We start from the raw sequence: 26,924 nt of genomic DNA, 5'->3' as shown, positions 1-26,924 counted from the left end.
GGGGGCGGTGAGGGAGATGGGCCGGGCTTGGCTGGGGCGAGCCCCGACACCGCCTCCGGCGTGCGGCACCACCCCTTGTACTTTGCTCCGCTGCGGCCGCGGGGCAGCCTCGACCCCCGAGGAAAAGTCAAGGTCTTTCACGCTTGAAGGAGAAGCAAAGAGCAGCAGCACAGTTTAGGCCTGGAGGGGAGAAAGGGAGTAAAAAAGGGTTCAACGGCAGCCCCGGCAAAAAGATCTCTGATACCCTCTTGTTTTCAGAAAGCTCTTGAGGAAGAAGGTCGGAACTTTGCTTACCTCACCTCTGAGGTGATTCATTCCTACAATTTCAGCTTCCTAATGTGGACCCTCGTCTTGCATACAGGTTTCCTTGGTAGAAGGGAGAGAGTTTCCACCATCAGGCTGCACATCGAGGCCTGGGCCAAGTGTGGAGATTCTGGTACAATACTGCCTGCTAATGACAGTGATACAGAAAATAAGGGTGGCGCTGGAAAGGTATCCTTGGGCAAAGATGAGGGCTGTGGAATGAGCAACAGAAGTCTGCAAACACACAGCCTATCCAGACTGATCTTACATTAAATCAGGCATCCATATACAGCCCTCTCTTGCAGACTGTATAGCAGTATTAGGCCACAAACTCTCTGTTGGCCATATCTGCAAAAAGCTGGGTATCACCAGGAGCTGAATATCGTGATCCTGAAATGGACTTTTTCCATGCAGTAGGAATATGTAAGCCTCTTGGCTGATGCAGAGAAGACAGAAGAAACAGGTTAGGTAACAAGTGGCAATGCATACACATCTACCTTATTTCAGGTGCTCCATGAAAAATGGCACACTATTATTGCCCATAGCCCTGCTGATGGTAGTGCTGTAGTAGAATTGCTAATATCAAAATAGGTGGACTAAGGCTGAAATTTATGAGGCCAGAGAAAACAGGGATGTGTTCTGATCTTACAATACCAGCAGTTCTTCTAGTCCTTAGCACTTACAATGCTGAACTGGTGAGAACAGACCTGTTACTTGTAATAAATTCATAACAGAGCTCCAGTTTATGTTTCACCTGTTTGTTATCAACAACATGCTAGGCATCCCTTGGTTTTTTTTCTCCTTTCTTCTTCCTGTAAGAGTTTTCCTAAGCACTCAAGGACACAAACCCTTTTCAACACAAATGCTTCAAAACAGAAGCATTAAGCTTCAAAACTTAATATAAATTTAGGCTGTAGTGTCTAGGCAAAAATAATTGATACCCTTACAGACCCTGGACTCAAAGAGATTAATTTTGGGAAGGGAGGTAGATTAAGCTCTGCAGTGAAGCAAAATTATCTGTATTAAGGCCTGGCTTGGATAATGTTTTGACTTCTAAGAGTCATGTTTGGAAAATATGTAGTAGTTTCTTTTGAGGATCAGGCATGAAATGGAGTATAAGGAGCCTGAAGCTGGTTTCAAGGGAGTCTGCTAAGTCTTGAGGTCTATTGTCATGAGATTTGTTGTCACTGGCCAATTCTAAAGCAAAATAACTGGCTAAAAGCCATGAGCCAGCTACTGAGGACTGTAATTGCTGAGAAGCACAGTCTGCATGAGCTGAGAACAAGCTGCCACGGAAATACCTTGAGGCAAAACATGTAGGCTAAATCCCTGAGTTATTCAGTAAGCCAAAGGAAAAGTGGCAGGGATTTTTGGTTCCAGGTAATATGAACTTAATTTGTACCCTCTGTTGCAACTTTTAGATAAAATTTGACTGAAATTCAAGATAAAAATATATGTGATGGCATTGTCAAAGCTATTTCTTTTGCTTCCAATTTCTACAACTTACTGTTCTAACAGAAATACGTTTTGTGCACTCCCTCCAAGTTGTCAATCTCTCTTATACTGGGTGGCCTAAAAACGTGGCACAGAATTCCAGATACAGCCTCACGAATACCAAATAGAAGAGTAATAATTCCTCTTGATCTGAAGGCTGAATTGTCTTACTAATGCAGCCCAGCCTGTCAGATTTCTCTTAGCTTTCCTCACTGCAAGAGCTCTTTGCTAACTGATACTTGATTTGTCCATAGGACCCCCAAGCCCTTTTTGCACAGCTGCTATTCAGTTTCTCAGTCTTCAGCCCGTACTGATCTACACAGTTATTCTGTCTCAGGTACAGGGTTTGCTGCATTTGGCTTTGCTGAACTTTACGAGGTTCACATCTACCCATTCCTCCAGCCTGATGTGGTCCTGCCCTGTCTATCAGGTTGGACTATTATTCTGATTTTATTTTTTCACTGAAGATCAGCCAGATCAGCCAGCTCTCCTGGGCTCCTTTGCACTTCAGGATGGCCTCCCAAGATACCTTGCCTACTAGATTGCTGGAAATGCCTAAGTCTGCTCCACAAAAGTCAGAGCCTTTATTTAGTCTACTGCATCTCTTCCTCAATTACATAATCTGAAGGCCCACTCATGAAATGTACCCTGTTTGCCTTTATCATGGAGGAGTATTTAAAATCACCTAAAGAATCATAGTCAAAGATAATACAAAAAATATTTTAATACAAATTTGTAAAAATGTAATTAAACAAAGTTCAATGGCAAAGTTCACTCACTTACTATGTGGGAATAATAGAGAAAGGAAAAGCAGCTTGGAGTTGGGCTAGAATGATTTTACATAGAGACTGGGAATGAAAGAGGTAAGGGAGGCCTTCTTGAGTCATGAGGTTCAGAATGGACCCCCCTTGCTCTTATAGACTCTTTCTCAGAGAGGAGTCTAATTGTAGCTAGATCAAATCTTAGTCCCAGACTTGACCAGTGGTTGATGAGTCAGAGAATATGGGTACAAGGGCAGGGATTCTGGTGAGAGTGATTTAACATGTGGGTCCTGGGTCAAGGTAGGAGCAGTTTAGAATCCATTAACACTGTTATGGTGAATCATAAGATTACATAGCAATGCTTGATTAATCAATAAATGGATGAGGCACTTGGTGCCATGGTTTAGTTGATTAGATGGTGTTGGGTGATGGGTTGCACTTGATGACCTCGGAGGTCTTTTCCAACCTGATTAATTCTATTCTATTCTAATAAAATGGTTATGATCAATACAGTGATTTAGATTAGGATTTAACAAAGTTCTCTGAGCAAATCACACATACAGAGAGATACATGCCAACACAATTAATTTATTTCCTTTTCTGCAGATTATAGTAAGCTTTGGTACCTACTGATCTGTAGAATTTTACAAAATACAATTGAAGTGAATTACTTCTTTCTCCCTTCATCAGATTCTACAAGTGGACAGTCCTTCCCTTCATTGGTTTTACCAGTGGACAGCCTGAGTCTGGCCTGAGAATCATCTCAGCTCATGGGAAGGTGCCAAGACACATCGGATGCAATCCAAGGGAACTCTAAGGGGCCTCACTTAGGATCAGCAATTACAGGATCACAGTATGATTGACTTCGGTCAGCACTTTTTCATTGTGCCAATTTTTTCTTGTCAGGCAACCTTGGCAGGCACTCTTCAAAGTGTGCTATGATCCAGGCAGGAGGAGTCAGGGGTATGTTTCCCAGGCAACAGGATCTTAATGTACAGTTACGAAGTGCCTAGTCATTACAGCACACTGGACTTGTACCCAAGATGGGAGCATAATGGATTGCTTCAACTCACTGCCTCATTAGGCTAGATCAGAGAGTACCAAGATATCCCAGCCCACTACATTTTGTACTAGAACAAGAACACAATGGCGAGGGAAGGGGGTGAGGGGTGGTGTGTGTACCACCACAGCCTTGCACCCAGATACCCCACAAAACTGCTTGACAAAGCAGGAAATATTTGTAATACCTGCTTGCTGACCAATACCTGACCAAGAACTAAAGGCAGCAGCAATTGCAGCCAACAGCTCAACATCAGACTCCTGGTATCATTTACCTAATAGGCCTTGACTAATGTTTGATTAATGCTTAATTTTTAGTTAGTAACAGATGGATTACTTTGTAGCTGCAGCATAAATCAGTGCTTGTTTATCTGAGACTCACCTGCTAAGAAAAAGCCCCATCACAGCAGTCCCTGTTTCCCCAGTAGTAACAGCTGCACTTTTTCCTGAGGGTCCTAAGTATTGCTATCTCAGCCACCTCAGTCAAGGCTATGTGGTTATTCCCTGACCAGCTCCTTCGTAGTTGTGAGTAGCAGATCAAGGAAAGTATCTTGCATCTTTAGCTTGTCCAGCACCTTTGTTAAAAGAATTCTTCTCATTGTCCATAAAATCTTTCAGATTTCTCGTCCCTTCTCCACACTGCCACACACATGCTGGGGTTGTAGATTCCTTCATGAAAATCAGGACCTGCAATCAATGACTTCTCACTAGTTGAAGGGAGCTTCTTTCACCTCCTGTCTCTCTGATGAGGTGGCACGGATCATGATGTTGCCATTGCAGTCTGACTAGAAAGCACTCCGGAAGTCTCTAAACCTTAGTCTATAGCACTCTGTATTAATCCCTTTACACAAAGAGTAAAGCCATACACAGCCCTCACCTTGTCTTTGTGAAAGAGCACTTGTACCTATACAGTGCTTCACATGAGCTATTCCATCATATCTCCAATTCTTGTATCATCACAACTCCTCAGCTGCACACAGACATCTGGTTTCTCCTACTGGTTTCCCAAGCTGTATTCTTTAGTATAGAATAATAATAGAATAGAATAAAAAACCAGGTTGGAAGAGACCGTCAAGATCATCGCGTCCAACCCATCAACCAATCCAACCCACCTAAACAACTAAACCATGGCACCAAGCACCCCATCAAGTCTCCTCCTAAACACCTCCCACCACCTCCCCGGGCAACCCATTCCAATGAGCAATCACTCTCTCTGTATAGAACTTCTTCCTAACATCCAACCTAAACCTCCCCTGGTGCAGCCTGAGACTGTGTCCTCTTGTTCTGGTACTGGCTGCCTGGGAGAAGAGACCAACATCCGCCTGTCTACAACTTCCCTTCAGGTAGTTGTAGAGAGCAATAAAGTCACCCCTCATACGGCTTGTGTTCCAAACCCCTCACCAACTTTGTTGCCCTTCTCTGGACTCATTCCAGCAAGTCAACATCCTTCCTAAACTGAGGGGCCCAGAACTGGACACAGTACTTGTGGTGCGGCCTAACCAGTGCAGTGTACAGGGGGAGAATGACCTCCCTGCTCCTGCTGGCCACACTGTTCTTGATGCAGGCCAGCACTTGAGACAGGCCCTTGGTTGTCCAGCCTCCTTGGATGGGAGAGAACCTTCCCAGTTGGCCAGCTCATTGTGTGCTTCTACCCAGTGATGGACCTAACTTAAAGTCTCCCTCAATGATTTTGTAAGCCCACTGGCAAATATGTTGCTGCTTCTCTGTCAGACAGAACTGTCACTGGGCTTTAGATGAAAAATTTACAAGGCCACAATTAAGAGTATTGTATGGATATCTGAAATTTAGCTTGTCCCAAAGTGACAGGAAGCAAGAGTACTGCTAGCATCATTGCCTTTTTCACAAGACAGGAGTCCAAGAATTCCCAATGATTCAGAAAATCAGTCTTATAAAAGAGGTCAACAGCATCTATCTCACAAGAAAGAAAAAAAAAAGTTATTTATCTGAATTGGTTTACATGAAACAAGTACCTGGTAGTCTAAAGTCACAGCTGGTTCTCCCTCTTTTTGTTTAGAAGAAAAAAAGAAAGTTTAATGACTGAACTTTCTGCCAGTTACTCTTGTTAACCATTGTGGATCAAAGAGGATTAAAAAGATTGTGAAGTGAGTGCAAGTGGGAACGGAGTTAAAGAAACAACCAGCCCTACATTCTTTTGAAAAAATGGTTTCCTGGTGCAAGTGCAAGAGGCAGTGGGCACAAACTGAAACACAGGAGATCCCATCTGAACATCAAGAAACATTTTTCACTGTAATGGTGACCACACATGGGCACATATTGCCCACAGAGACTGTGAAAGATGTGTGCCTGAAGGTACTCAGAAGTGATCTGGACATGATCCTAGGTACATAGAAGATTTGATAAAAACATCTTCAGAGGTCCTTATAAACTCAACCTTTCTGTGATAATCCACTGAAGAGGCTTTTCTAAAAGCTTTGTAGATAAAGATGAAGCCATCTGTTACCCATTCTCTGACAAATGAGTGCCTGTAAGGAGGGAAACTGGATTTTGAAAATGAGGACTAAAGTCTCCAGTAGTTAAATGCCAGTTGAGAGCTGGGATAGACAAGAGAACTAGAAGATCTTAAGATGTGCTTCTGAATTTATTTGGAGTAAATTTCTGTGGCCCTGCCCATAATGAAGAAGGGAACTCCGATAACCATGTCTGTGATGTGTGTTTAATGCAGCCTTTTGGTACACCCTGCAACTTGGGGTATGCAAGTCACCCTATAATATCATAATGACCTTTTGTGGTCTTATAATTCTGATTTATTTACCGAGTATTGATGAAGGTGATGAAGGTGATGAAGGTGATCTTGGGCCTGCCAGAAGTAATTCACAGTATAGTTGTCTATACTGTTGAATAGGGCAAGCAGCCACAGTAGCAAGCTGGAAGAATACGTGTTTTCTCCTTTCCTCTGCATGCTGCTGGTACATTACCTCCAATTTAAGCAAGACAATTCCTGTCTGCATATCAAGATGAGAGGGAATCTCATAGCTCTGGGAGGGGATTTGGGGAGATGGAATGGATTTGATTGTGCGGTGGGTAGATGAACGTGTAAGATAATTTTTGAACACAGAAGCATGTTGAAGACAGGCAAAATGAAGAAAAATGATGAAAGCAACAAGAAAGTGCAGCTTTCCTCGCTGATCTGATGGTTAAAAGTCAATGGCAGGGTTAAGGAGTGGTCAGAGGCTGATCATATAGCTAAGCTCATGGTTTTGCTTAAGGGGGTTCTGTATCTTTAAGGGCCACCCATAAAGCATTTTGGTGGAGTTTGGTAAGGGAGCTGGGGAAGAGGAATGAATCTGCAGTGATCTCATGATAGAGACTGTTGCTAGTCTGATGGTGCTGGGGGTGCTAAGAGTTCCACCTGGCTCCAGCTTCTATTTTTATGTCTTTTCAAAGTGCAGTTGGCTTAAGATCATATGGCTCTTGGCTATACCAGCTGCTACCCCAAGCACAGAGACAGTTGTCAAACAGAGGTTAGGGAGACATTGTCTCTGCTCCCTCAACTGATTCTTGCAGTGCTTGAGAGCACTTGCTCTATGCCTATGTCAGTAGAAACATGCTGTTATGATGTACAGCTTCACACAGCAGAAGAGAAATGGATAGAACTAGCAGTAGTAGTACACCTGGACATTTTATCACTCTGCATTTGCCACGTGGAATCAGGGACAGGAGTTGTTCTAGCCTCTAATATACCTGTAGTTGTGAAACTGAGCAATTTCAAGTGAGTTTGGCCTTCCTTTTGGAAATCAAGAACTGATCACAAAGCAAGGGTAGGGGTTTCACACTTCCTTTCCCCCAAAGTGCGTCAGCAGGGCTCTGGGTGGTTTGAATGAACCCTACAGATCTCCTGCTGAGGCTATAGAACGCTTGCAAAATGGCAGTCTCTGCACTCTCCACTGAGTGGGAGTGTAGAAATTTAAATTGCCATCCATGATCATCTTAAGTGATTTACTTCCATGGAAAACAGGGTTGTTCTTTTCTAGCTGTATGTGATTTTGGGAGGTACAGGTGAGTGCCCATGTTTACTTTGTGCAGTGTGTGGCTGCAGGCATCTGAGCTACCTATTTCTAAAGCTTGGTTATGGATTTTGCAAGAGCATGCAGACAGAGAGAGAGTTGACAGTTCAGAGGAAAAGGATGGCAGGGGATGGAATTTGAATAATGAAGGGATGGAAACTTTATCCTAAGGCGATTTTATTGAGCACAATGAGAGCAGTCACAACAGGCTCTACCTTGCTTAACCTACGGTCAGATGTCTCAGGTTTATTTACAGTAACCATCTCACTTCTTTGTAACTCTGACGTGCCCAGAATGAGAACTTTGTGAGACAAAGGATTATTGAAACAGCCACAGAGGCAGATGGTGATACAAGTGAAAAAAAAATGCTGTGGAGAAACTATGGAAATGCTGCAGCTTGCTAACCAAAGACAAGATGTTTCTCTAAATCTGAGATTTGTGAAGACTTCGTATAATCTTGGGAAGAAAATCGCCAGTAGTGAGATTTTCAGGGCTTTATCCATGCCCCAAGTTTTAGTCTATTTGATTGAATAAGAAACAGCCTTCATATCAGCACAGATAGGGAAAGAGGAGCCTGTCTGGATAAATTTTGAACTGTAGCTCCAGAAATACCTGGGTTGGTCCTTGAAACTCCTGAACTACTTAAGTTTTACAGGAAATAGCCTGTTCTTAGGGCTCCATTTTCTTGTCTATTTTTCAAACAGAAACACTCAGGATGGTGCACATCTGCACTCATCTTTCAACAGATTAGATGGAGACACACCAATGTCAGAAAAAGCCACATGGATTAGGATAATTGGTTTAAACCAGGATACAAATGTTGGTGCATTAAAAAGAGGGTGACTAGCAGGTAAAGGGAGGTTCTCCTCCTACTCTGCTCTGTGCCAGTCAGGGCACATTTGGAGTACTGTGTCCAGTTCTAGGCTCCTCAGATCAAGAGAGACAGGGAACTACTGGAGAGAGTCCAACAGAGCGCTACAAAGATGATTAGGGGAGTGGAACATTTCTCATGTGAGGAGAGACTGAGAGACCTAGGGATATTTAGCCTGGAGAGAATACTGAGAGGGGATTCATCAATGTTTATACATATCTAAAGGGAAGGTGGTAAGATGATGGGGCCTGTCTCTTTTCATTGGTGCCCAGTGAATAGGACAAGGGGCAACAGGTATAACCTAGAATACAGGAAGTTCTGTCTAAGTATAAGGAAAAACTTTACTGTGAGGGTGACAAAACACTGGAACAGGCTGCCAGAGAGGTTGTGGAGTCTGTTCTTTGGAAACTTTCAGAACCCATCTGGATATGTTCCTGTGCAACCTGATCTAGGTGAACCTGTGTTAGCTGGTGGGGGTAGACTAGATGATCCCCAGAGCACCCTTTCAACCCCTACTATTCTGTGATTCTACATGATTCTGTTGTCCCAGGGTGACAGGAGTTATGCTGATTTAGGAAAATAATTAGCACATTTTTAGTGGGCAGAGTAACAGGGGTCTACCTTTGCCTGTAGAAAGGGATAGAACAGAAAAACACCCACGTAACTCTCTCCCCACCCTCCCAAGTATGTATGGTTTGGCTTGGAGCATCCTTACCATAAAAGAACCTGCAGAAAAACACATGAAACTGGAAAGAGATTTATAAAGGAAAGAAACCTGAGGCAAAGAGGACATACCTGAAGGAGAAAGATACTTCCAAAGAGATGTTGAGGGAATCTCTGAAATTATGTGGTCAATCTGTAGAAAGATAGATTGCTCTTTCCTTAGGCACTGACCACAGTCCCATGATTAGGTGTTCATCTCTTCTCTGATGCTCCTATACTTAGGTTTCATTCAAGCTCCAGAAATGTCTAATCTGGTAGAAGCTAAGACAAATCCTTCGGGGAAGCAGAAAGTACAGTGGTCACTGCCTCTGCTGAAGGGGCTCTTCTGTCCCGTGTAACAGACCCTCTCAGAAGTAACCCCATCAAGGGAGGATACTCACTCATTTGGTAATTTCACATCCTCATGATGAAGAGGTTCTGGAAGCTCTTTCTTGGCATGAGCTCTTGGCTCTCTCTTATGCTAACGGGACACCCGGGGGCTTTTTCAGAAGGGGCAGAGCACAGAACAAGTTGAGGTAAGCAGGGCAGAAATGAGCTGCATGCACCAGGTGCCTTCCTGAGGGGTTATAGCTTTCACTTCTCCCAGGCAAGTCCCTCCCTTCCAGTGGGTCACCTGGGGACAGAGAGAAGCGAGTTGAAACTTCAGGGGAAGGAGAGAGGTAAACAGTATACTCTGGATGCAGGCACCTATCTCCTCTTACTCTCCAAAAATTGCAGTCACAATTTCTTCTTTCACTGCTGGGTTAGTTCACATCCTTTTCATGCGATGCTTATGAAATTTGTCTCCTCTCTCCTGCCAGAGTGATGAGCCCCAGGTGTTCCACACACCATCACTATAATGATTTTCTTTTGTCCTCCTGCATTTGATCTTCATGCACTCCACAGAGGGTTTTGAATCTTTCACTTCTCTCATTTTCATCCTCAACAGAGAATAAAAGACCCAGGGGTAACTTGCTCCCTGGATACTTGTGTTTTAACATAGAATCAGTGCAACCATCAGCAATAATTCAACATTTACAAAGCTCTTTTTTTTTTTTTCTTTTTTGTCTGTTAGTAGTGAAAACCTAGACTGCATAATCAGTAAATGAATGGCACAAAGGATGCATGTGTATCTCTGGGGCTATTTGGGGTCTATCTTTTTAGTAAAGACAGAAACCCCACATTAAAAAGACAGGAAAGTTAGCAAGATTAGAGTAGAATTCTTGATATAGAGAGTATCTTCCACAGTGCATGTTGCAAGAGATCATAGAAAATAGCTGTAGGGAGTTCCTCTTCTAACTTAAAATGTTAGCTCTTTCTTGGACTACTTTTACTTGATTTGGATAGCAACCATGTGCAAGCAGACTCCTCCTGCCCAATCACCAGTTTAGTTGGGAGACTATTTTACATGTTCTCTAAGGAATAGATAGTTCTCAGATTTTATTTATGAAGCAGAAGATAAGAAAGTAGGAAATACACTGGGGAAATTCCCAAAGTGATTGCTGCTGATAGCAAGTCCTAAAATTATTACAGTTACTGAAGGTAATATGTTAGTATAGACCTCCACCCCCCCCAAAATGTGAATGACAGAGGATGAGGAATCTACACAGGGAAGCACAGTCTAAGATACTTACGAGCTTCCATAAAAGACTGAAGTGCTTCTGGAAGCAAGATTTCAGACTTGCTCAATGGGTGCTTTGGAGTGAAACTTATGAATGATAGCAAAACACTTCTAGAGATGGATGTTTTGAAATACTAGGCTGTAAACCTTTGTATCATAGACTAGAATCAGAATGGCAAGGACTTCCTGCGTATTTTCTCTGTCTGCATGCAAACCCGCAAGTTCAACTCAAAACTGTGTGTCATCCTTTTGAAAGAATTCACTGATGCTGCTATGAACTTCATACTGACGTGTAAGCTTTTGTCTTTATTGCTGCCAGGTTTCAAGTTACTGTTTACCAATTTATTTGAACTGAGATAGAGCTGGGGTTGCTTAGCCTGGAGAGGAGGAGGCAGCTCAGGGGAGACCTTATTGCTGTCCACAACTCCCTGAAGGGAGATTGTAGCCAGGTGGGGGTTGGTCTCTTCTCCCAGGCAACCAGCACCAGAACAAGAGGACACAGTCTCAAGCTGTGCCAAGGGAGGTTTAGACTGGATGTTAGGAAGAAGTTCTTCATACAAAAAGTGGTCATTGGAATGGGCTGCCCAGGGAGGTGGTGGAGTCACCATCACTGGAGATGTTTAGGAAGACACTGGATGAGGCACTTGGTGCCATGGTTTAGTTGATTAGATAGTGTTGGATGGTAAGTTGGACTCCATCTCAAAGGTCTTTTCGAACCTGGTTAATTCTAGTGGGAGATTATGTCTTAGGGCCATATTATCTGCTGTAAGAAGTAGCTCAGTGGCTACAGTTTACAGTAGTCATGTTTATTATTATTACATACTTTTGTTCTTTATAGTCTCTCTAAAACCAAGATGGATTATCTGTGCAATTTTAGAATATGCACTACTGCTTGATTCATATAACATGACAATAGAAGACTTGGCCAAAATAGCCAAGTATTCCGAGGTAGTACTAGACTTGGTCTTTAGTTCTTTTATTCCCTTCTCTTTAGGGTTGGGGCTTGTCTTGTATATTTTATTTTTCTGTGGATTAGTGATTTATGGGACTGGACTAAAGAGGAACTTTTGAACTGGAGAGGCTGTTAGTGCTTGCAGGCATTTACAGAAAAAGGCCTTTAACATTGTCTTGTTCTCTCAGTTATTTTAAAGACATACCTAAGATTGATCATTCAGCAGGAATGAAGAGCCCATCACCTTCATCAATACTAGTTAAAAAAATCAGAATTGTAAAACCACAAAAGGTCATTATGCTACTATAGGGTGACCTGCATACCCCAAGTTGGAGAGTGTACCAACAGGCTGTGTTAAACACACACACATAGTTATCAGAGTTCCCTTCTTCATTATGGGCAGAGCCACAGAAATTTACTTCAAATAAATTCAGAAGCACATCTTAAGATACTTTGGTCCTCTTGGATATCCCAGTCTTCATCTGGCATTTAACTACTGAAAGCACTATTCCTGCTTGTTTTTAAAATCCATTTTCTCTCCTTACAGGCACTCATTTCTCAGACAATGTGTCACAACTGGCTTCATCCTTTTCTACATCTGCTTTTAGAAAAGCCTCCATAGAAAGGTTGAGTTTGGAAGGACTTCTGGAGATGATCTTCTCAATTCTCCTGTGTAATTAAGACTACATTCAGATGGCTTTTGACTGCCTCCAGGGATGACACCTCCACAGCCTCTGTGAGCAACAAGGGCCACTGCTCACAGTGATAAATGTTTCCTGGTGTTTAAGTGGGACCTCTTGTGTTTCAGTTTGTGCTCACTGCCTCTTGCACTTGTACTGCACCTGGGTCCATTTTCAGCTGATTTGGGATGACCCAACACTGTTCATTAAGCTATTACTGTTCAGAATAGCTTAAAAGAACTCAAAAAGATTATAAACATTTTCTTGTCATTGAAGAATAATAGTATCATTTTCTCTTGGGGCAAGAATGATACACCTCAAACAAAGACTAAAGTTGGTTCAGCCAAACAAATTCCAGATCACTGTGTGACACCCTCACTATGATCATCATAGGTCATAAATTCTAGCAGATACAGAATACAGATACAAAATACTCCACTTTAGGATTCTCAAACTTCCTCGAGAGTCACACATTTCAGAAAGTGCATTTTTTGAACTGGACTTGCAAAAGGTGTTGCATTTCACATGTTCTATTGTTTTTTGACACTATCCTTGTTATAATTTAACAATCTAAAGAATCATTTGGCAGGCAAGTCTTCTGTAAATCTTATTTAATTCATCTAATCCCCAAGTAACCATAATAAGTAGTACTCTAGGCAAACTGAAAAATTTCAGTGTAAACCAGAAACTCTGGGGTCTTTCCCAAATCTATTATTAGCTCACATTAATTTATTGAAGTTCTTTTCAGATATTAATTTACAGAAGAACCAAGAAGTCATTGATCACAAAGGAAGTAGAATTTTTTTTTTTGGAAGTTATTACTTGTCCATAATCATGTCCAGCTACTGAGCTGAATTCACCTTAGGCTCTAGTTGGAATCCTTTTGGCCAGGCATATCTATAGCAGCATGATACACCTGCACCCTGGAAGTCCTACACTTCCTACATAAGATTTGAGGGAGGGGAGGTTTACACTGGAAATTAGGAAAAACTTCTTCAAAGGGTTGACAAGCACTGGAGCAGCCTGCCCAGGAAAGTGGCTGAGTCACCATCTATGGAGGTAGTTAAAAGATATGCAGATGTGGTGCTTATGGATGTGGTTTAGTGATAGACTTGGCAGTCTTAGATTTACAGTTAGAGTAGATGGTCTTAAAAGGTATTTTCCAACCTAAACAATTCTATTATCATCACCTCCTATTAATAGAGTCCTGTAGAAGAAGAGTTATGACAGCAGAAAACAAGCAAGAAGCACAGGCTACATACATATCCTGAACCAGCTCTCTTGTATGTAGACTTTGTTAAATCACATCTCCTTCTAGTAAATATCCATGCTATGGCAAATCTGCTGTTACTGATTCCAGAATGTTTTACAGATTATTAGTCTGATGTTGTTGCAGCATCTTTAAAAGGATACATGCACAATACTCTCCACCCTTATATACACCAAAAGGAAATGCCTTGAAAAGGGCAAGAATAGGCATTCTTTCAGTATATTTTCTCAGGTTCTGAAATTCAATAGGGTAGGAAGTTGAGTTTCTCAGTTTATTTTAACAGCTATTAAGGATCTGCCTTCCCTGGAATTCCAATTCCTTTTTGTATTTATTTCTATATTTGGTTTTGAGCGCAGCCTATGGCAGCAAACTCCAAAATCAATTATACACAATGCCAAAAAATTCCTTTTGATTGAGAACCACTACCTAATTTTATTGTAGCTGTGAGGGAAACGATGGACAACAGTGAATGCAAGTTTTCAGACTTCAGAAGCACCCATCTGACCCTTTATGGATTCAAATATTTCTACCTTGCACTCAGTGGTGGAAGAAATACATAAATGTGGATGATCACTAATAGACTGTAGTAAGTGAAATCTCATTCTGATAGATGCTGATGAACACCGGGAGATAAAAGCAATCCTGGGGAGCAGCCCTTTTTCTTATGGAAGTAACCCCTGAAAGACATAAGGTTGACTGGGAGTGGATATATAGCAACAAACCAACTGCTCTTTTACAATACTTTTTTCTCCTAAGCTGCATATATTATTAACCTTGAAAGGAGAAATCCTGCAGCTGTTTACCTCAAACTTAAGCAACTTTGCAGTGTTCTTTGAAACCCAAATTAAACCATAAAATACAACTGCTGCAGCTTAAAATTTTAGTTCTACATTTTCATCTAATAGTAAGTAATACTTCCCAGCAAGGCTAACTTGTAAGATGCTCTGCTTCCTTCAAGGATAACCCACCAGGTATCTCATCTGCAAGTGCAGAACAAAACTGTGAGCTATTCAGAGCTAATACACAGTTCTCATTTCTCAATTGACCAGTGGTAGGTTATGGGTTATTGGTCTGCAGGTGGGGTGTTAGTTAACATTCCCTATTCCTCTCATCCTAAGGACATCAGCAAGAATCATTCTGTTTCATTATGACATGCACCACTGGAGAACGTCTCAACATGCAGTAGAGACCTTCCAAGGGGAAGGAGCAGCACATCAGTAACTGCTCAGCAGATGGCAGCACATGCCCACAAACGCACCGGGACACAGGACCATACTACTCCTACCGACCTAAGAGGAGAATCCCTTCAGTTGCATTGTCATGCCTTCTGGTGCTGTCAAATTACCTTGTCTTGCAGGCAAAGCAAAGACTTGACATTCTGCCTGTTTCACTGCAACACTTATTTGCATACAACACTCAGCTGAGATGTACTGCTGGCTAAGCCACCTGAGATGCAATTCTTCTATCAAACCTATCTCACTATATGATGTTTTCTAATTCACAATTAGTAAATTGTAATCAGTAAAATGGGTCTAAGGAAGTAATGGTTAGAATAAGCCACAGAAATTGCCTATTACATGGTTGGCTCTCTGGTTATTTATGGCTCAAAATAATTTCTCACTTCAATCATCCCCATTTTTTCCTCTAAATCTACTACATTTTTGTGATTCTCTCTGTTCTTCAGAGGATCACTGCATATTACATGATCTTCAAATCACTGAGTGAACAGGAACAGATTGATATGTTTTCCTATACTGTGTGTGTATTCATGTATTTCATGAATGCAATCACATACCATTAATAACTAAATTTAGCTTTTACTAAGCACGATTGCACAACAGAAGAGGCAAACACAATTTATTTAACTTCTGCATTTTATTCTGAAACCGCTGACCTCATTTTTAGGAATAAAGATTTCATGGGCAAATATAACAGGAAAGGATAAAACAAAGGTGCCATGAATCACTATCTGAAAAATATTCTTCTGCCATAAATGAAGGAAAAAAAAGGCATTCATTACATTTTGCTGTATGAAAATCCAATAAAAAATTGTATCCAGTATATGAAGTTATAGTTTGGATCAGAACAATCTAGATCATCAGTTCCCTTTCACTTCTAGCTTTTAGTTAATAAACCTCCCAAACACCTTTGTTGTATGGCTTTTTCAAAATCCAGTGGCAAAACTAAGCAGGAAAATGCAATGCTACTCACAGTTAAGGGAGGGGGGAGGTGTAAAAAAAAATAATCACACTCCATGGCTTATATGCTTTTAGGCAGGCAATGAACTAAACCTAGATTTGCTTTGTCTTTCCCATACATTGTGGTAAACCTGCACAGAAGTATTATTGAAACCAAAACTGCTTTACATTTGTTTTATACATAAACTCTCCTGTGCAAGGTCAGCAAACCTTAACCTTTTGAAAAAAAGATTAACATATTCCAATCTGTAGTTTAGTATCCTCACACTAATCTTAAGGAACAGTCCTGCAAAACAAGTGTCCAACGGTTATATAGAAGACAGAACTATTTTTTAGACTAGTTGCAATACTTTGTCCTGTGAAAGACTTCTGGAAGTACTTAAACATTCAATACAACAAGCTTATGTAGCTGATAAAGACCATTTCCTCTTTCATGCTGCATTTTGGACTGGTCAATAAGATGCTGAGAATCCACCTATTCAAAAGAAGCAAGATGAAATTCAGAACACATACTTAAGAATGTTTTCCTATATAACATAGTTAAGGAAGAGAGTCTTCAAGAGTTTTGAGAGTTTCAAATCATACAGAAATTTTCAGTTCCATGCCACACATTTCAAGTACTATAAAAATGTTCTACCTCATGGTTTCATTGAGTCAGAATACTATTCCACAACCAATTCCAAAGCACTATAGGTAGTATTTTATGGGATTATGTAAGAAAAATGTCCTGAGATTCTTCAGATGCAGTGGGGAAAATTCTGATCCAAGGTCTATTCATTAACTTGCTATAGAAGCTAAACACCAATATAACTGAATGGGAGATTATCTTCATAATAGCAAGGATAACTGAATTTGAAACATGAAAATAGAAACATTTTGTCTTCAGGCAGTATACCATAACACACCCTAATCCCTTGGTGAATGTCAACTAGAAATACATGCCCTTGGTGCTCATTCACTGTTGTCAATCTTTTCAAGGAGACAGGTACCCCTCAACTTGTATGACTTGGGATGGGAGGGGAAGAAGCACAGGAGAGGTGCATGTAGAAATGTTACTCCTGCAACCAGTAATTCCTCACTCCCTGTTACTTAAGAAAATGCACATCTACATGAGGAAATGATTAGCCTGCAGAATTTCTTACAGAAAGACAGGCAAGATTTTCAGAGTAGGAAGCTAAAATTTTCAGCTTTGTGAACCCTTCCTGGGTTTCAAGAAGATTTGCCTCTTATCTGATCCCACCAGATCCATTCTAAAGCAAGCCACGTTTCTGCCTCTTTAAAAGGGAAAAGCTACCCGAAGGCACCGCAACCCAAACCAAAACTGAAATGCACTGCATTCAGGTAAATTCTAAATAAGGCAAGTGTATCAGTCTTTTGTTTAGGCCATGGTTGTTTAACAGAATACAAAATTTTAACATCCAACAAAAGTTGCCTTTACAGTCTCTCTCACCCTTAAAAATCATGAAGTGTTCTGTTTGAAAAGCCTAAACATTCATATATACACAAAATTAAGCAAAACATCCAAACTGAGCAGACTACAAAAATATTAATAGAGACTAATGTATACACAATAGTTCTTAAGTCTTAAATTTGACTCTAAAATGCTATCAGTATTTGAAAATTCAATACTCTTAAAGATACCCTTACAAAGGAACCTTTCCCTTTGAGCACTTTAACTGTATTGTGGATCTTGAACTACGCTTCCTAAGGAAAATTTTTTTTTTCTCTATGCTCTTACCTGATTCCATGCATATGGCTTCTCATACCATGTAGGAACAATTCTATCTCGAGGCTTTGGTTTGCAGATTAAACTGAAATTACATCAAAAAAAGTCTTCAGAAACACATTATTTGATTAATCATAAAGACAAAAGAATGGTTATATTAGATACAACTCTGCATTTACAAGGGGTCTGTACTGAAGGGAATCTTGAATTCCCCTGTTAATCAGATTTGTTTGCTTCTCTGTACTTTGCCCCTCTAATGCAGGAAGCCAAAATACAAATTTTCAGAGACATTAAGCATGCCAGAACGTATTTTCTTATAAAGAAAATAATGCTTCAGGTATTTTTAATTTACAAAGTAAACTCTCTTTTATTTCATAAGTTTATGCAGTTTATGCACTAGAATGTATAATATAGTTATTTTTAGAGTATTTTGTTTTGCATGACAACTCAATTACTATAGATTGTCTGTCTGCTCCAGTTATTTCCTCAAGCTGTACAAAGTACAACAGTAGTAGACTTTAATTAATTCTGTCTAGATGTGTTTTTCAAACACTGATTTTAGTCTTAAGTAGTGGTGACACATTGTAAATAAAACTAGCTTTTGAAAAATGGAAGAAAATTATGTAAGACTGTTCAGGATAAATTTTTTACATATTTACTCTTGCTAATAAAAGGTCAGTATTTTTCCAAGACATAAACCAAAGTACAATCGAGAAAAAAAAAAGTATTCAAAATGAAAAAATATTTTACACAAAGGAACAGAAGACATCATGACAATAACCAAGATACTACTTCTTCAAAAAGGTTGAAAAATAAAAACTATCTGTAGGATCATTGAGGCAGAATTAGTAAAAGCACAGATTCCAATTATCTCCACTCCAAAAAGGTATAAAAACCTTAAGAAAAAGCAGCAGAGAAGAGTGATGAGAATGACGAAGTCACAGAGTTGACACTGACTGCACAGGGGAACATTCCAACACTGAGGACCTATGCAGGCTGCTCCTTCCCCTCACAACTGACTGGAGCTGTCTGAACCATCAACTAAAAAAAGGAGCCAGAACAGCAGCCAAGTGTTCACATATCTAAAGAAACAGCAGTGACATTTTTGTGCCTTGAATCCAGCGTGTAAGTGTTGATGTCCAAGCATGAGCTCCCGTTACTGTCACAGTCACCTTCAAAGATGCTTTGTGGTTTGGCTTCTCTCTACTTTCCTTGACTCCTCCCTACACTTGTTACAGTATGAATCACAAGCAAACTGTTAATTTTTGAAGTTTAAGCATGGCACTACATGGCAGTGTCCAAAGGCAATGCATACACCAACTGGCCTGAGGTATTTTGATAAAAACAGGAAATTAAATATTGCTTCAGCAGCATGCTCCACAGCTGGTATTTTACCAAAAATCTTCTAGACAGGAAATGTATACAGCTTGCTGTCAGCCAGCCCTCACTCTTCTTAACTTGAAAGGACAAGCAGCATACATCTCTGAGCTGCAGCCTTTGTGAAGCTGTACTACTGCTTCTGGAAGCACATACAACCCACTGCAATAGAATCAGCTGGAAGCTGCTGACACACTGACAGCATGCACAGTGTAACACACAAACCAAAAGTAATCACCCTGCTCCCTCATCACATCCAAAATGTCTGCTGGTCGGACAACATTTTAGGTATCTCCACATCTGGCAGTTGTTTATGCTCTTTTAACTTCATTTCCAGTGCCCTCAAAAGGTTAAGGCTGACTTACCCCACATCACATTTTCTTTTGAGCTTCGGAAATTAGAAGTATGGGTACTTGCTTTCAACTAAAAGCAGTGTAATTCCCCCTCCTCCCCTCCCCCCTTTCATAGATGGGAATGGTAGAAGGAGGAAAAAAAAAAAAAAAAACAGGCAGGAGGTAAATTAACTGAACATGTACATTCAGAAACAAGTGTCACAGTTCAACTCCAGCTGGCACCAACACAGCCACTCACTGATAATCCAGCTGATAGTGTAGGGTAAGGGCAGCTGAACTTAAAGGCATCTGATCTTTATCAGTATGAGGAAGTGCCACACTTTGGGATAAAGTTACTTTAGAAAAGCTCTATTTGCCAGAAATGGCACATCTCACAGAGGAGGCAAATATTTGAGGGCACAATGTAACTCCTAATTCACACAGAGCCAGAGCTCTTTTTAAAATCTGTTCAGTACAGAGCCAGGTCGGGATGGGAAACGTCTACTGCTGATGCAGACAGCACTAAAGCACATGCTACATTTACATGCAGGAGAAGATTTTTCACAGCATACTCAGAAGTGGCAGACATTAGAAGGAGCTGTTACAGGAATACTACACTAAATGAGCTCCCCTAAACACTTCCCACACACCGCAAGCTGAAAAAATTCTCAAGACTGGCTGCACTGATCCACAATAGTTCTTTCAGAAGCACTCCACAAGAAGCAGGGAGGCCTATTGGAAAAACAAGCAGGTAATAAGTTAACCTGTAACTTCTAGCAATTAAGTTGGCCAACACCTATCCTACTACACAAGGCTGCCAAGGGAGGAAAAGCAACACACACACTTTAAATTTAATGTACAGGGAAAACCAATAATATAAATCTTTCTGCACTTCCATGCCATAGGACATTATTAGGTTTGTCCTGGGTGCACAAAGCAAAGGTACATCAGAAGTGGTATCCCGTACAACAGGTTTTACAGTCTAGGTTTTATGACTCTTAAGCAATCAGGCTTCCTTGAAGAACCAGTGTTTCCACAAGAAGTCTAAAGTTGTTGAGTATACTGCTTTATAAATAAACAAAGTAAATTAAATGCATCATTAAATGAGAACATATATTATTTCCCCAAAGCCTAATCTGAGCTATGCTTCAAGCAATCATTTATTTTGGTTTTGCTGAGACTGTGAAACAGAAGATCTTATTTCTACCAAATTATTACCACAGAAGTTTCTGACGAATGTTCTCCTGCAGCTGTGTCATTATCTCTTGTCCAGAACACACTGCACATTCACAGAGCAGCTTATTAATGGCTGTTCTTAGGATGTTTATCTGTAAAAATACCAGTGACAGAATATAAGGCGCTCTAAATCAGCACTAGTTTTGGATTATATTATCCTGGCATGAAGGTGATTATAGCACCCATGCCACCAAACTTCAAACAGAATATTGTTAACATAAGTAAAAAAAAAAATATCTGAAGCTTTAGAAATGCTTCCTCCTCCAGCTGGTCAAAGATATTAATGCTCAGCCACTTGTTATCACAGTCTTCAAGGTTACTCAGATATGCAGTAAACCAGAAGTTCCCACTTGCCTTGATTATATCCAACAGACAATTCCTTCTGTAAAAGCTTTGAGGATCCATATCTGTCCGTAATTTTCAAACGCACAACAACCTGGTGTTAACATTCTGGCTAAAGTGTCATGAATACAGACATCACATACACTAAATCAGTGTTTTCAGCAAACAACAGCTCATAGTAAGTTTACCAGCATGTCCAGTGTCCTTTAAAAGCCTCTAGAAATGACTGGTCATTACCTACTGTACCTGCTCTGTACAAAGAACTAATGAGGGCATGTATGGTCTTTCACTGTCTGAAGCACAGGCCAAATCTAGCTTACTGTTCTGCAGAACAGTGTATGTACTTATTTCCCTCTGGCAGATCTTTGTCTACAAGTTGCAGAAAGGCTGTAAATGACTAATGTAGGGAGTTTAATTGTTTTAGTTGACCTGCTCTGAGAGAAGAAGCTTGATACAGAGAGCTTAGAGATGTAAAATCCAACAGAAGATTGCAAAGCATTAATGCTAGGCTGACTAGTAAAAACTGACTAGGGCAAAACTGATGCTGCTGTTTTGGAAGGTGTACAAACTATTGTTCTACAGTATTTTATTTTTTCAAAGTGTATGGAAGAGTAACTCTTTTTTTCCTCTGATAAGTATCCAAAGCCATAAACAGGTAGTACACTAAAAAAAAAATTTCAACAAACCAAGCAACAAAACCACAGCTTAAAAGGAGTTATACTAACTCTTAAAAATTGACAAGCTCTGACACACTGGATTCTACTTATTTCCTACCGCAGTGAAAATTCTTGTGCATGTTTTACCTCTGATATGTCCTCCATTCCAAAATGCACATCAAATGTCAGCTCCATGTCATTTTCTGGAAATAGTGGAGCCCCACAAGTTTGACTCCAACCCAAGCCACACAGAACACCAGTAAAATGCTTTCCACTTTTATCAACCCTGTATGAAGAAAAAAGAGCCTTGCCTAGAAATGCAGAAATTAAACACATATAAAGACAGACTTAAAGAAATCGTCTAAGCCATGCCGAGAAAGATACAGGTGTTTTAAAGAAACTAAAAACCATTCAGAGGCATTTACACCTAATTAAACTGTTTTTTAAATACAGTGACAAAGCACAACTGCAGTTCTGGTTACGAAAACATACCATCACAAAACTTAAGAAAACCATATACTTGCAAAAGTAAAAGCTAGCTTCACTACGTTAAAGTGACAGTCTACAGATGAAGAATTTAAAGCAATTCATAATTCAATTTTTACAAAATTTATTCAGGTTTCTCTCCTCAAATAGATTGCAAACATGCCAGATTCTACAGTTTATCTTTCTAGGCTTTCAGCATGATTTTCAGGAACTATATTGCCTTATAATAAGCATATAGTCTGCAGCATCAAGTCAGAAGTTCAGGAAACAAGTTATCTTAGCTACTACTATACTAGAATTACATGAACATAAAGATAACTTAATTTAAGAAAATTAAGAACTTAAATTAAGAAAATAAAAATAAAATTCTGTCAATTTTCAAGAATCCCAAATAAAAGAAAAGAACCACCACTTTTTAAAATGCATGATACCTGAGCTCTATAGCAGGAGCAAACAGCATACTGAGGAGTGCAAGCAGGCCAGGAATAGGAGGCATTAAAGATGTTTCCTCTAAAATCACTGTAGATCCTGCCACAAAAAGAAAAGAAAAAAAAATAAAATCTAAGGAGTAACTAATGGAAATGAAACCTCAACAAGATGTAGCATAGAACTACAGTGACATATTTAGCTTGTAAAGCTATTAATATAAAAACAAAAGCCTAGAGAAACTGACCAAACGTTTTTATTAAGCATTACCAGTTGTATTTGCTGATACAGAAGCAGCAACCAACAACTGCTGAAAGGGATCTTCTGGAGCATCACAGACAACAACAGAGTTTATGCTTTCCTTTTGTATCAAAACCATTCTGAGAAGGAAATAAATATTTTCAACATTAGAAAACCATACAAACGTAAAACAATGAAATCGCAATAAATAGCAGTTACCGGCTGAACATTGCCTGAATACCACGTAACACAGGCCTGTAATAGCTACATAATGTTTGTAAGTAACTTTAATAAAATTATTCTTGACATTTTACATAGCAGTAGCATGCATATTAACACAATTTAGCTTTTTCAATGCATAAAAATTCTGTAAAAATCTGTAAGAGAACTAGGATGAGTTTTTCTTATTCATCAAAAATAACATTTGAGAACATGCCTATACTTCACAGTAGAAGTCTTCTCCTACCTGAACTGGGACACTCTTGTCATAGTGTAGCATTTCACCTCATAAGGAGTAAAGGGGCCAAAGACTGTCACCTTCAAAAAGAGAAAGAACAAATTATATTCTAAGGAGCCAGCACCTGGATCTCTCCAAATCAAAACCCTCTATAAATAAAAACCAAGACACATTTCAACATGTGCTGAGTAACAGTGAATTGATAAACAGTATTTTCATTTTGCATCTGAAGCTACCCTTGCTTCTTGAGGCACCTAAATAGAGATACTGTATTTTCACAGATGCAGGGGTTTTCTAACTTCATCTCACTTAAGAACAACCATAAGTTCAGACTTCATAGAGCATCTAACAAATTCAGGTTATTTTTGTTCACATGAGGAGGGTATTTAACCATGAAAACATTAAAATGTATGTAACTGAGTAGTTAAACAGGACTACTCCTGTGGGTAAACTGAACATGATTAGGTGCTTTGAAGTCTGGAAATTTGTAAAATCTGAAATGAGAACAATTACAATGTAGATGAGGCTAAACATGTAATTGGAATGCAGAATAGGGTCCACATTTTTATGTTTTATACTCCAGTTTAGTTGTGACTAGGTATCTCAAAATATATAAGTATGAATAAATTCCGAGTTTGGAATTGGCAACAGAAGAACCATTCACTCCATTATTACCAGTTACTGGAGAGTCCACTGCACCACCTATCCTAGCTTCTTACCTATCACTAGCTAAGGAAGAACAAACCACTATGTGTAGTAAACCCAAAATGTTCACATTTCATGAAAAATCAATAGGATTGTAAATCCAGCTTTTTGCTGCAGCTCATATAATGGAGACTACCATGGTGTGGATACTGAATTAATCTCAGCTTCACCTTCCTTCTGCAGTGGTTCAAAGTGCTGCTTTAGGATGTTAGACAAGTTGGTTCAATTAGCTCTTAGGCTAGAATTCAAAACTTTTTAAAAGCTGCAACAGATGCCTGTAATGATGGTCACATGGCTTTCTACCAGTAGAAAGTAGAATGCACTATGAAAGGCATTATCTCCATTCTAACAGCATGAGAAGCAGAGGTGTGTAGTAACATACCAAAACAGAGTTACCTTATGGGTTGGCACTTTACATTGATTGTCAGAAAAACAGGTTAGCAATCTTTCAATGAGATTCTTTTTGTTCTCTCTTGAAGGTACAGCCACTTTCTCTTCTTTTGTTACTTGGTCCAAAGAAAAACTCTCAAGCCAATCGTGCCTTTGCTATATAGTAATGGAAGAGCATTAAAGCCACAGCACAGCTGGTATGTTTGTCAAAAAGTTTACAAACTTGAGGTCCTACTAAAAGAACATACATGACTGCATATGACTCCAAAACCCAATGCTCTTATCACCTTTCAGATTATATAGAACATAAAAATGGAAGACAGTTAAAACTGTGAAACTGTTACATTTTTTCAACATTTCAAAGAACAGTGGAGCAGTCCAATTGATGGAATCATCCCCTGGAAAACATCTCTTTCAAAAGATGTTTCAAAGCAGCAATGCTTTTGTCCAACAGCTCAATATGAATTATAACACAACATAGAAATATATTGTCCTATTCAAGTTTTAATCTTGCCTAATCCCATGGCATCAGTGAAGACTAGAGCTCAACTTCTCAGGACAGTCTGAGCTGAAATACATTAGTCGAAGGAAAGTAGAGGCAGCTTACTCAATACGTACTTGTGATTCACACGATTCTACTGCTAGTTCAGCATAACATTCTTCAATAAGCACATCTCGAATATTCACAAGCTCTTTGAACTTTGAGTGATGAAAAACATCCACATGCAGGACACCATGCACACATGAATGCACCTTGGCTAGAAGAGTATAGCCATTTACTAGTGAGGCAAATCTCTGGCTAGCACTGTAACTCCACCATTCCCCACACACAAGAGATTTTGCAGATGGACGCATCTTGCACATCTTGAATTCTAAAGCCTAGAGGAAGGACATTGAAAACAATGCTTACCTGAGTAGAGAACCAGAATGAAAATGTTTTTCTCAAACTGTTTGAATTAATAACTATAAATGACTTAATTATTGCAGTGGCTTATGTTCATTCCTAGGACTGCTGTAAAGCTACCGGCCTAATTCCAATTCAGTTACTGCTAACTCAGTTACACATTACAGCTCGTATTGCTTTGATGTTGTAGATAGTTGCTGATGAATCAAGGGAAACAGCATAAATACAAGATAATTCAGTATTAATTCACAATCCACATGAAAATCTACGGAGTGTAGAGATGTCTTTACCATCAATGGTTCTGTTTGACTAAGGTAATGGAAAATGTGGCCAGACCACTGCAACTGTCCTGTCCCTGGCAGGCAAGAGTTAATTAAGTTCTCACTATATGTAATAATGCCTTTGAGTAAATTTACAACAAAACCTAATTTTTTTTTTTCTAGCCAGTCATTAAAATTGGTCATTAAAAGATTAGGCCTGAGGTGAAAATACATTTCCCTTGAGTAAATCAAAAACAAAAAAAATCCCCACAACAAACCAACCCCCTTCCCCCCCAACAAAAAAGGATGCCTCTTGCCAAAACTAATTTTATTTTACAAAAGCAATTATAAAAGAAAAACAAATAAAATTAACCCTGTCAAGACATAATAGTTGGAAAACATAAAAAAAAAAAATATTTCTGCTTGTTTACTTCTCATTTTCATCATTAAAAGGCTCAGAATAAAGTTAGTATGATAGATCTGTTTTAATTAGCTTTAAAAAATATCTGAGTAAGGCCCGGAAAGCAGAATTTCACTTTAAGCCTTAGCTATTTTATTTGTAAATACAGCTCTAGAGTATTTTTTCTGAAAATATATTTTAAAAGACCCTCAGATTTATGTTACAGATCACTATTTAATTATCAAGAGAGTTCTGCCTGAAAAGATCCACATAAAGCCAGTAAGTAGGTCAAAGAACAGCAGCACAAGGCAAAACCAGAGACTTCTAGCTTTGTTAAATTTATGTCCAGCATCTCCTACATATTTGTTCTGTAACTATAGTGTAGGAGAGCAGGAGCTTTGATGGAGCAATCACTCTGCACAGTAACTGTATGCAAGGTATTTGCCCATGCAGACGTGTGCCTTGCAGGCAAGAAGAGATACTAAGCTCAACACTAAAGTACTCACTGATAGTCTCTCATCTCTGGGCTGTTTTCTAGGCTCTATAAACCTCTATCATTTGCTCAGAGCTTTGTTAAACTGAAGCAAAGCTGACCTATTGCTCTGTTACTCCTGAGCTTTCCATATAAGCAAGCAATAGCAGAACCAGAACAACATTCTCCTTGTGTGTTCTACTTCGCATACAACTGATAGATCACAAAAACTGATAACCAAAAGCAACAAGCATCAAAAGGCAGCTGTTAGAGCAATTTCCTCTCTACTGCTACTATTACTGCGATTACAGGTGGGAAGATCCCACTATGTTGACCCCACAGAAACAGGACTAGCTCAAATATGCAGCTAAAAACAAACAACAGAATGCAAACAATGATGGTTTTTATAGCTGGTCAGGTAGCAAATTCAGGATTTTTCTTTTCTTTCTTTTTTTAACCTTCTCTTGCAAGTATCCCTGAAAACACAAGGAAGATAACTTTTCCTGCAATTAAATGCAATGCAATTCAGTTGCACTGAGAATTATTGCTCTGTGTGTA

General features: G+C 39.6%; 2 protein-coding genes across 6 annotated transcripts in view; both read right to left on the bottom strand.

Annotated features, from left to right (window-relative positions):
• ASPG (asparaginase) overlaps positions 1-426 on the bottom strand; it is a 47,448-nt gene extending 47,022 nt beyond the window's left edge. The window contains exon 1 of one of the 2 annotated variants that reach the window (XM_068160236.1): positions 300-426. In XM_068160236.1, coding sequence (XP_068016337.1) covers positions 300-315 — 16 coding nt within the window. In that variant the 5' untranslated portion in view covers positions 316-426. Of the gene's footprint in view, positions 1-294 lie in introns of both variants that reach the window. The other variant, XM_068160237.1, reaches the window with a different exon arrangement.
• A 4,125-nt stretch (positions 427-4,551) lies between these two features.
• The window catches only part of TDRD9 (tudor domain containing 9), a 100,830-nt gene continuing 78,457 nt past the window's right edge, over positions 4,552-26,924 (bottom strand). For 3 of the 4 annotated variants that reach the window (XR_010989964.1, XR_010989963.1, XR_010989965.1), the window contains 11 exons: positions 24,949-25,209; positions 24,337-24,486; positions 23,245-23,315; positions 22,809-22,918; positions 22,544-22,640; positions 21,774-21,912; positions 20,611-20,720; positions 17,696-17,768; positions 9,638-9,870; positions 9,330-9,530; positions 4,552-4,634 (listed from right to left, as the gene is read on the bottom strand). Coding sequence is in view for 1 of the 4 variants with exons in the window: in XM_068160219.1 (XP_068016320.1) it covers positions 16,337-16,432; positions 17,696-17,768; positions 20,611-20,720; positions 21,774-21,912; positions 22,544-22,640; positions 22,809-22,918; positions 23,245-23,315; positions 24,337-24,486; positions 24,949-25,209 (1,107 nt within the window). In the remaining 3 variants the exon portion in view is untranslated. Of the gene's footprint in view, positions 4,635-9,329; positions 9,531-9,637; positions 9,871-15,615; positions 16,433-17,695; positions 17,769-20,610; positions 20,721-21,773; positions 21,913-22,543; positions 22,641-22,808; positions 22,919-23,244; positions 23,316-24,336; positions 24,487-24,948; positions 25,210-26,924 lie in introns of those variants that run through there. The other variant, XM_068160219.1, reaches the window with a different exon arrangement.

The sequence above is a fragment of the Melanerpes formicivorus genome, unplaced genomic scaffold (genome assembly GCF_026170545.1).
Source record: "Melanerpes formicivorus ecotype bairdi unplaced genomic scaffold, bMelFor1.0.p_v2 SCAF_48, whole genome shotgun sequence".
Taxonomy (NCBI): Eukaryota; Metazoa; Chordata; class Aves; order Piciformes; family Picidae; genus Melanerpes; species Melanerpes formicivorus.
Note: the sequence above shows the minus strand (reverse complement) of the source record. Positions and strands in the feature narration are given on the sequence as shown.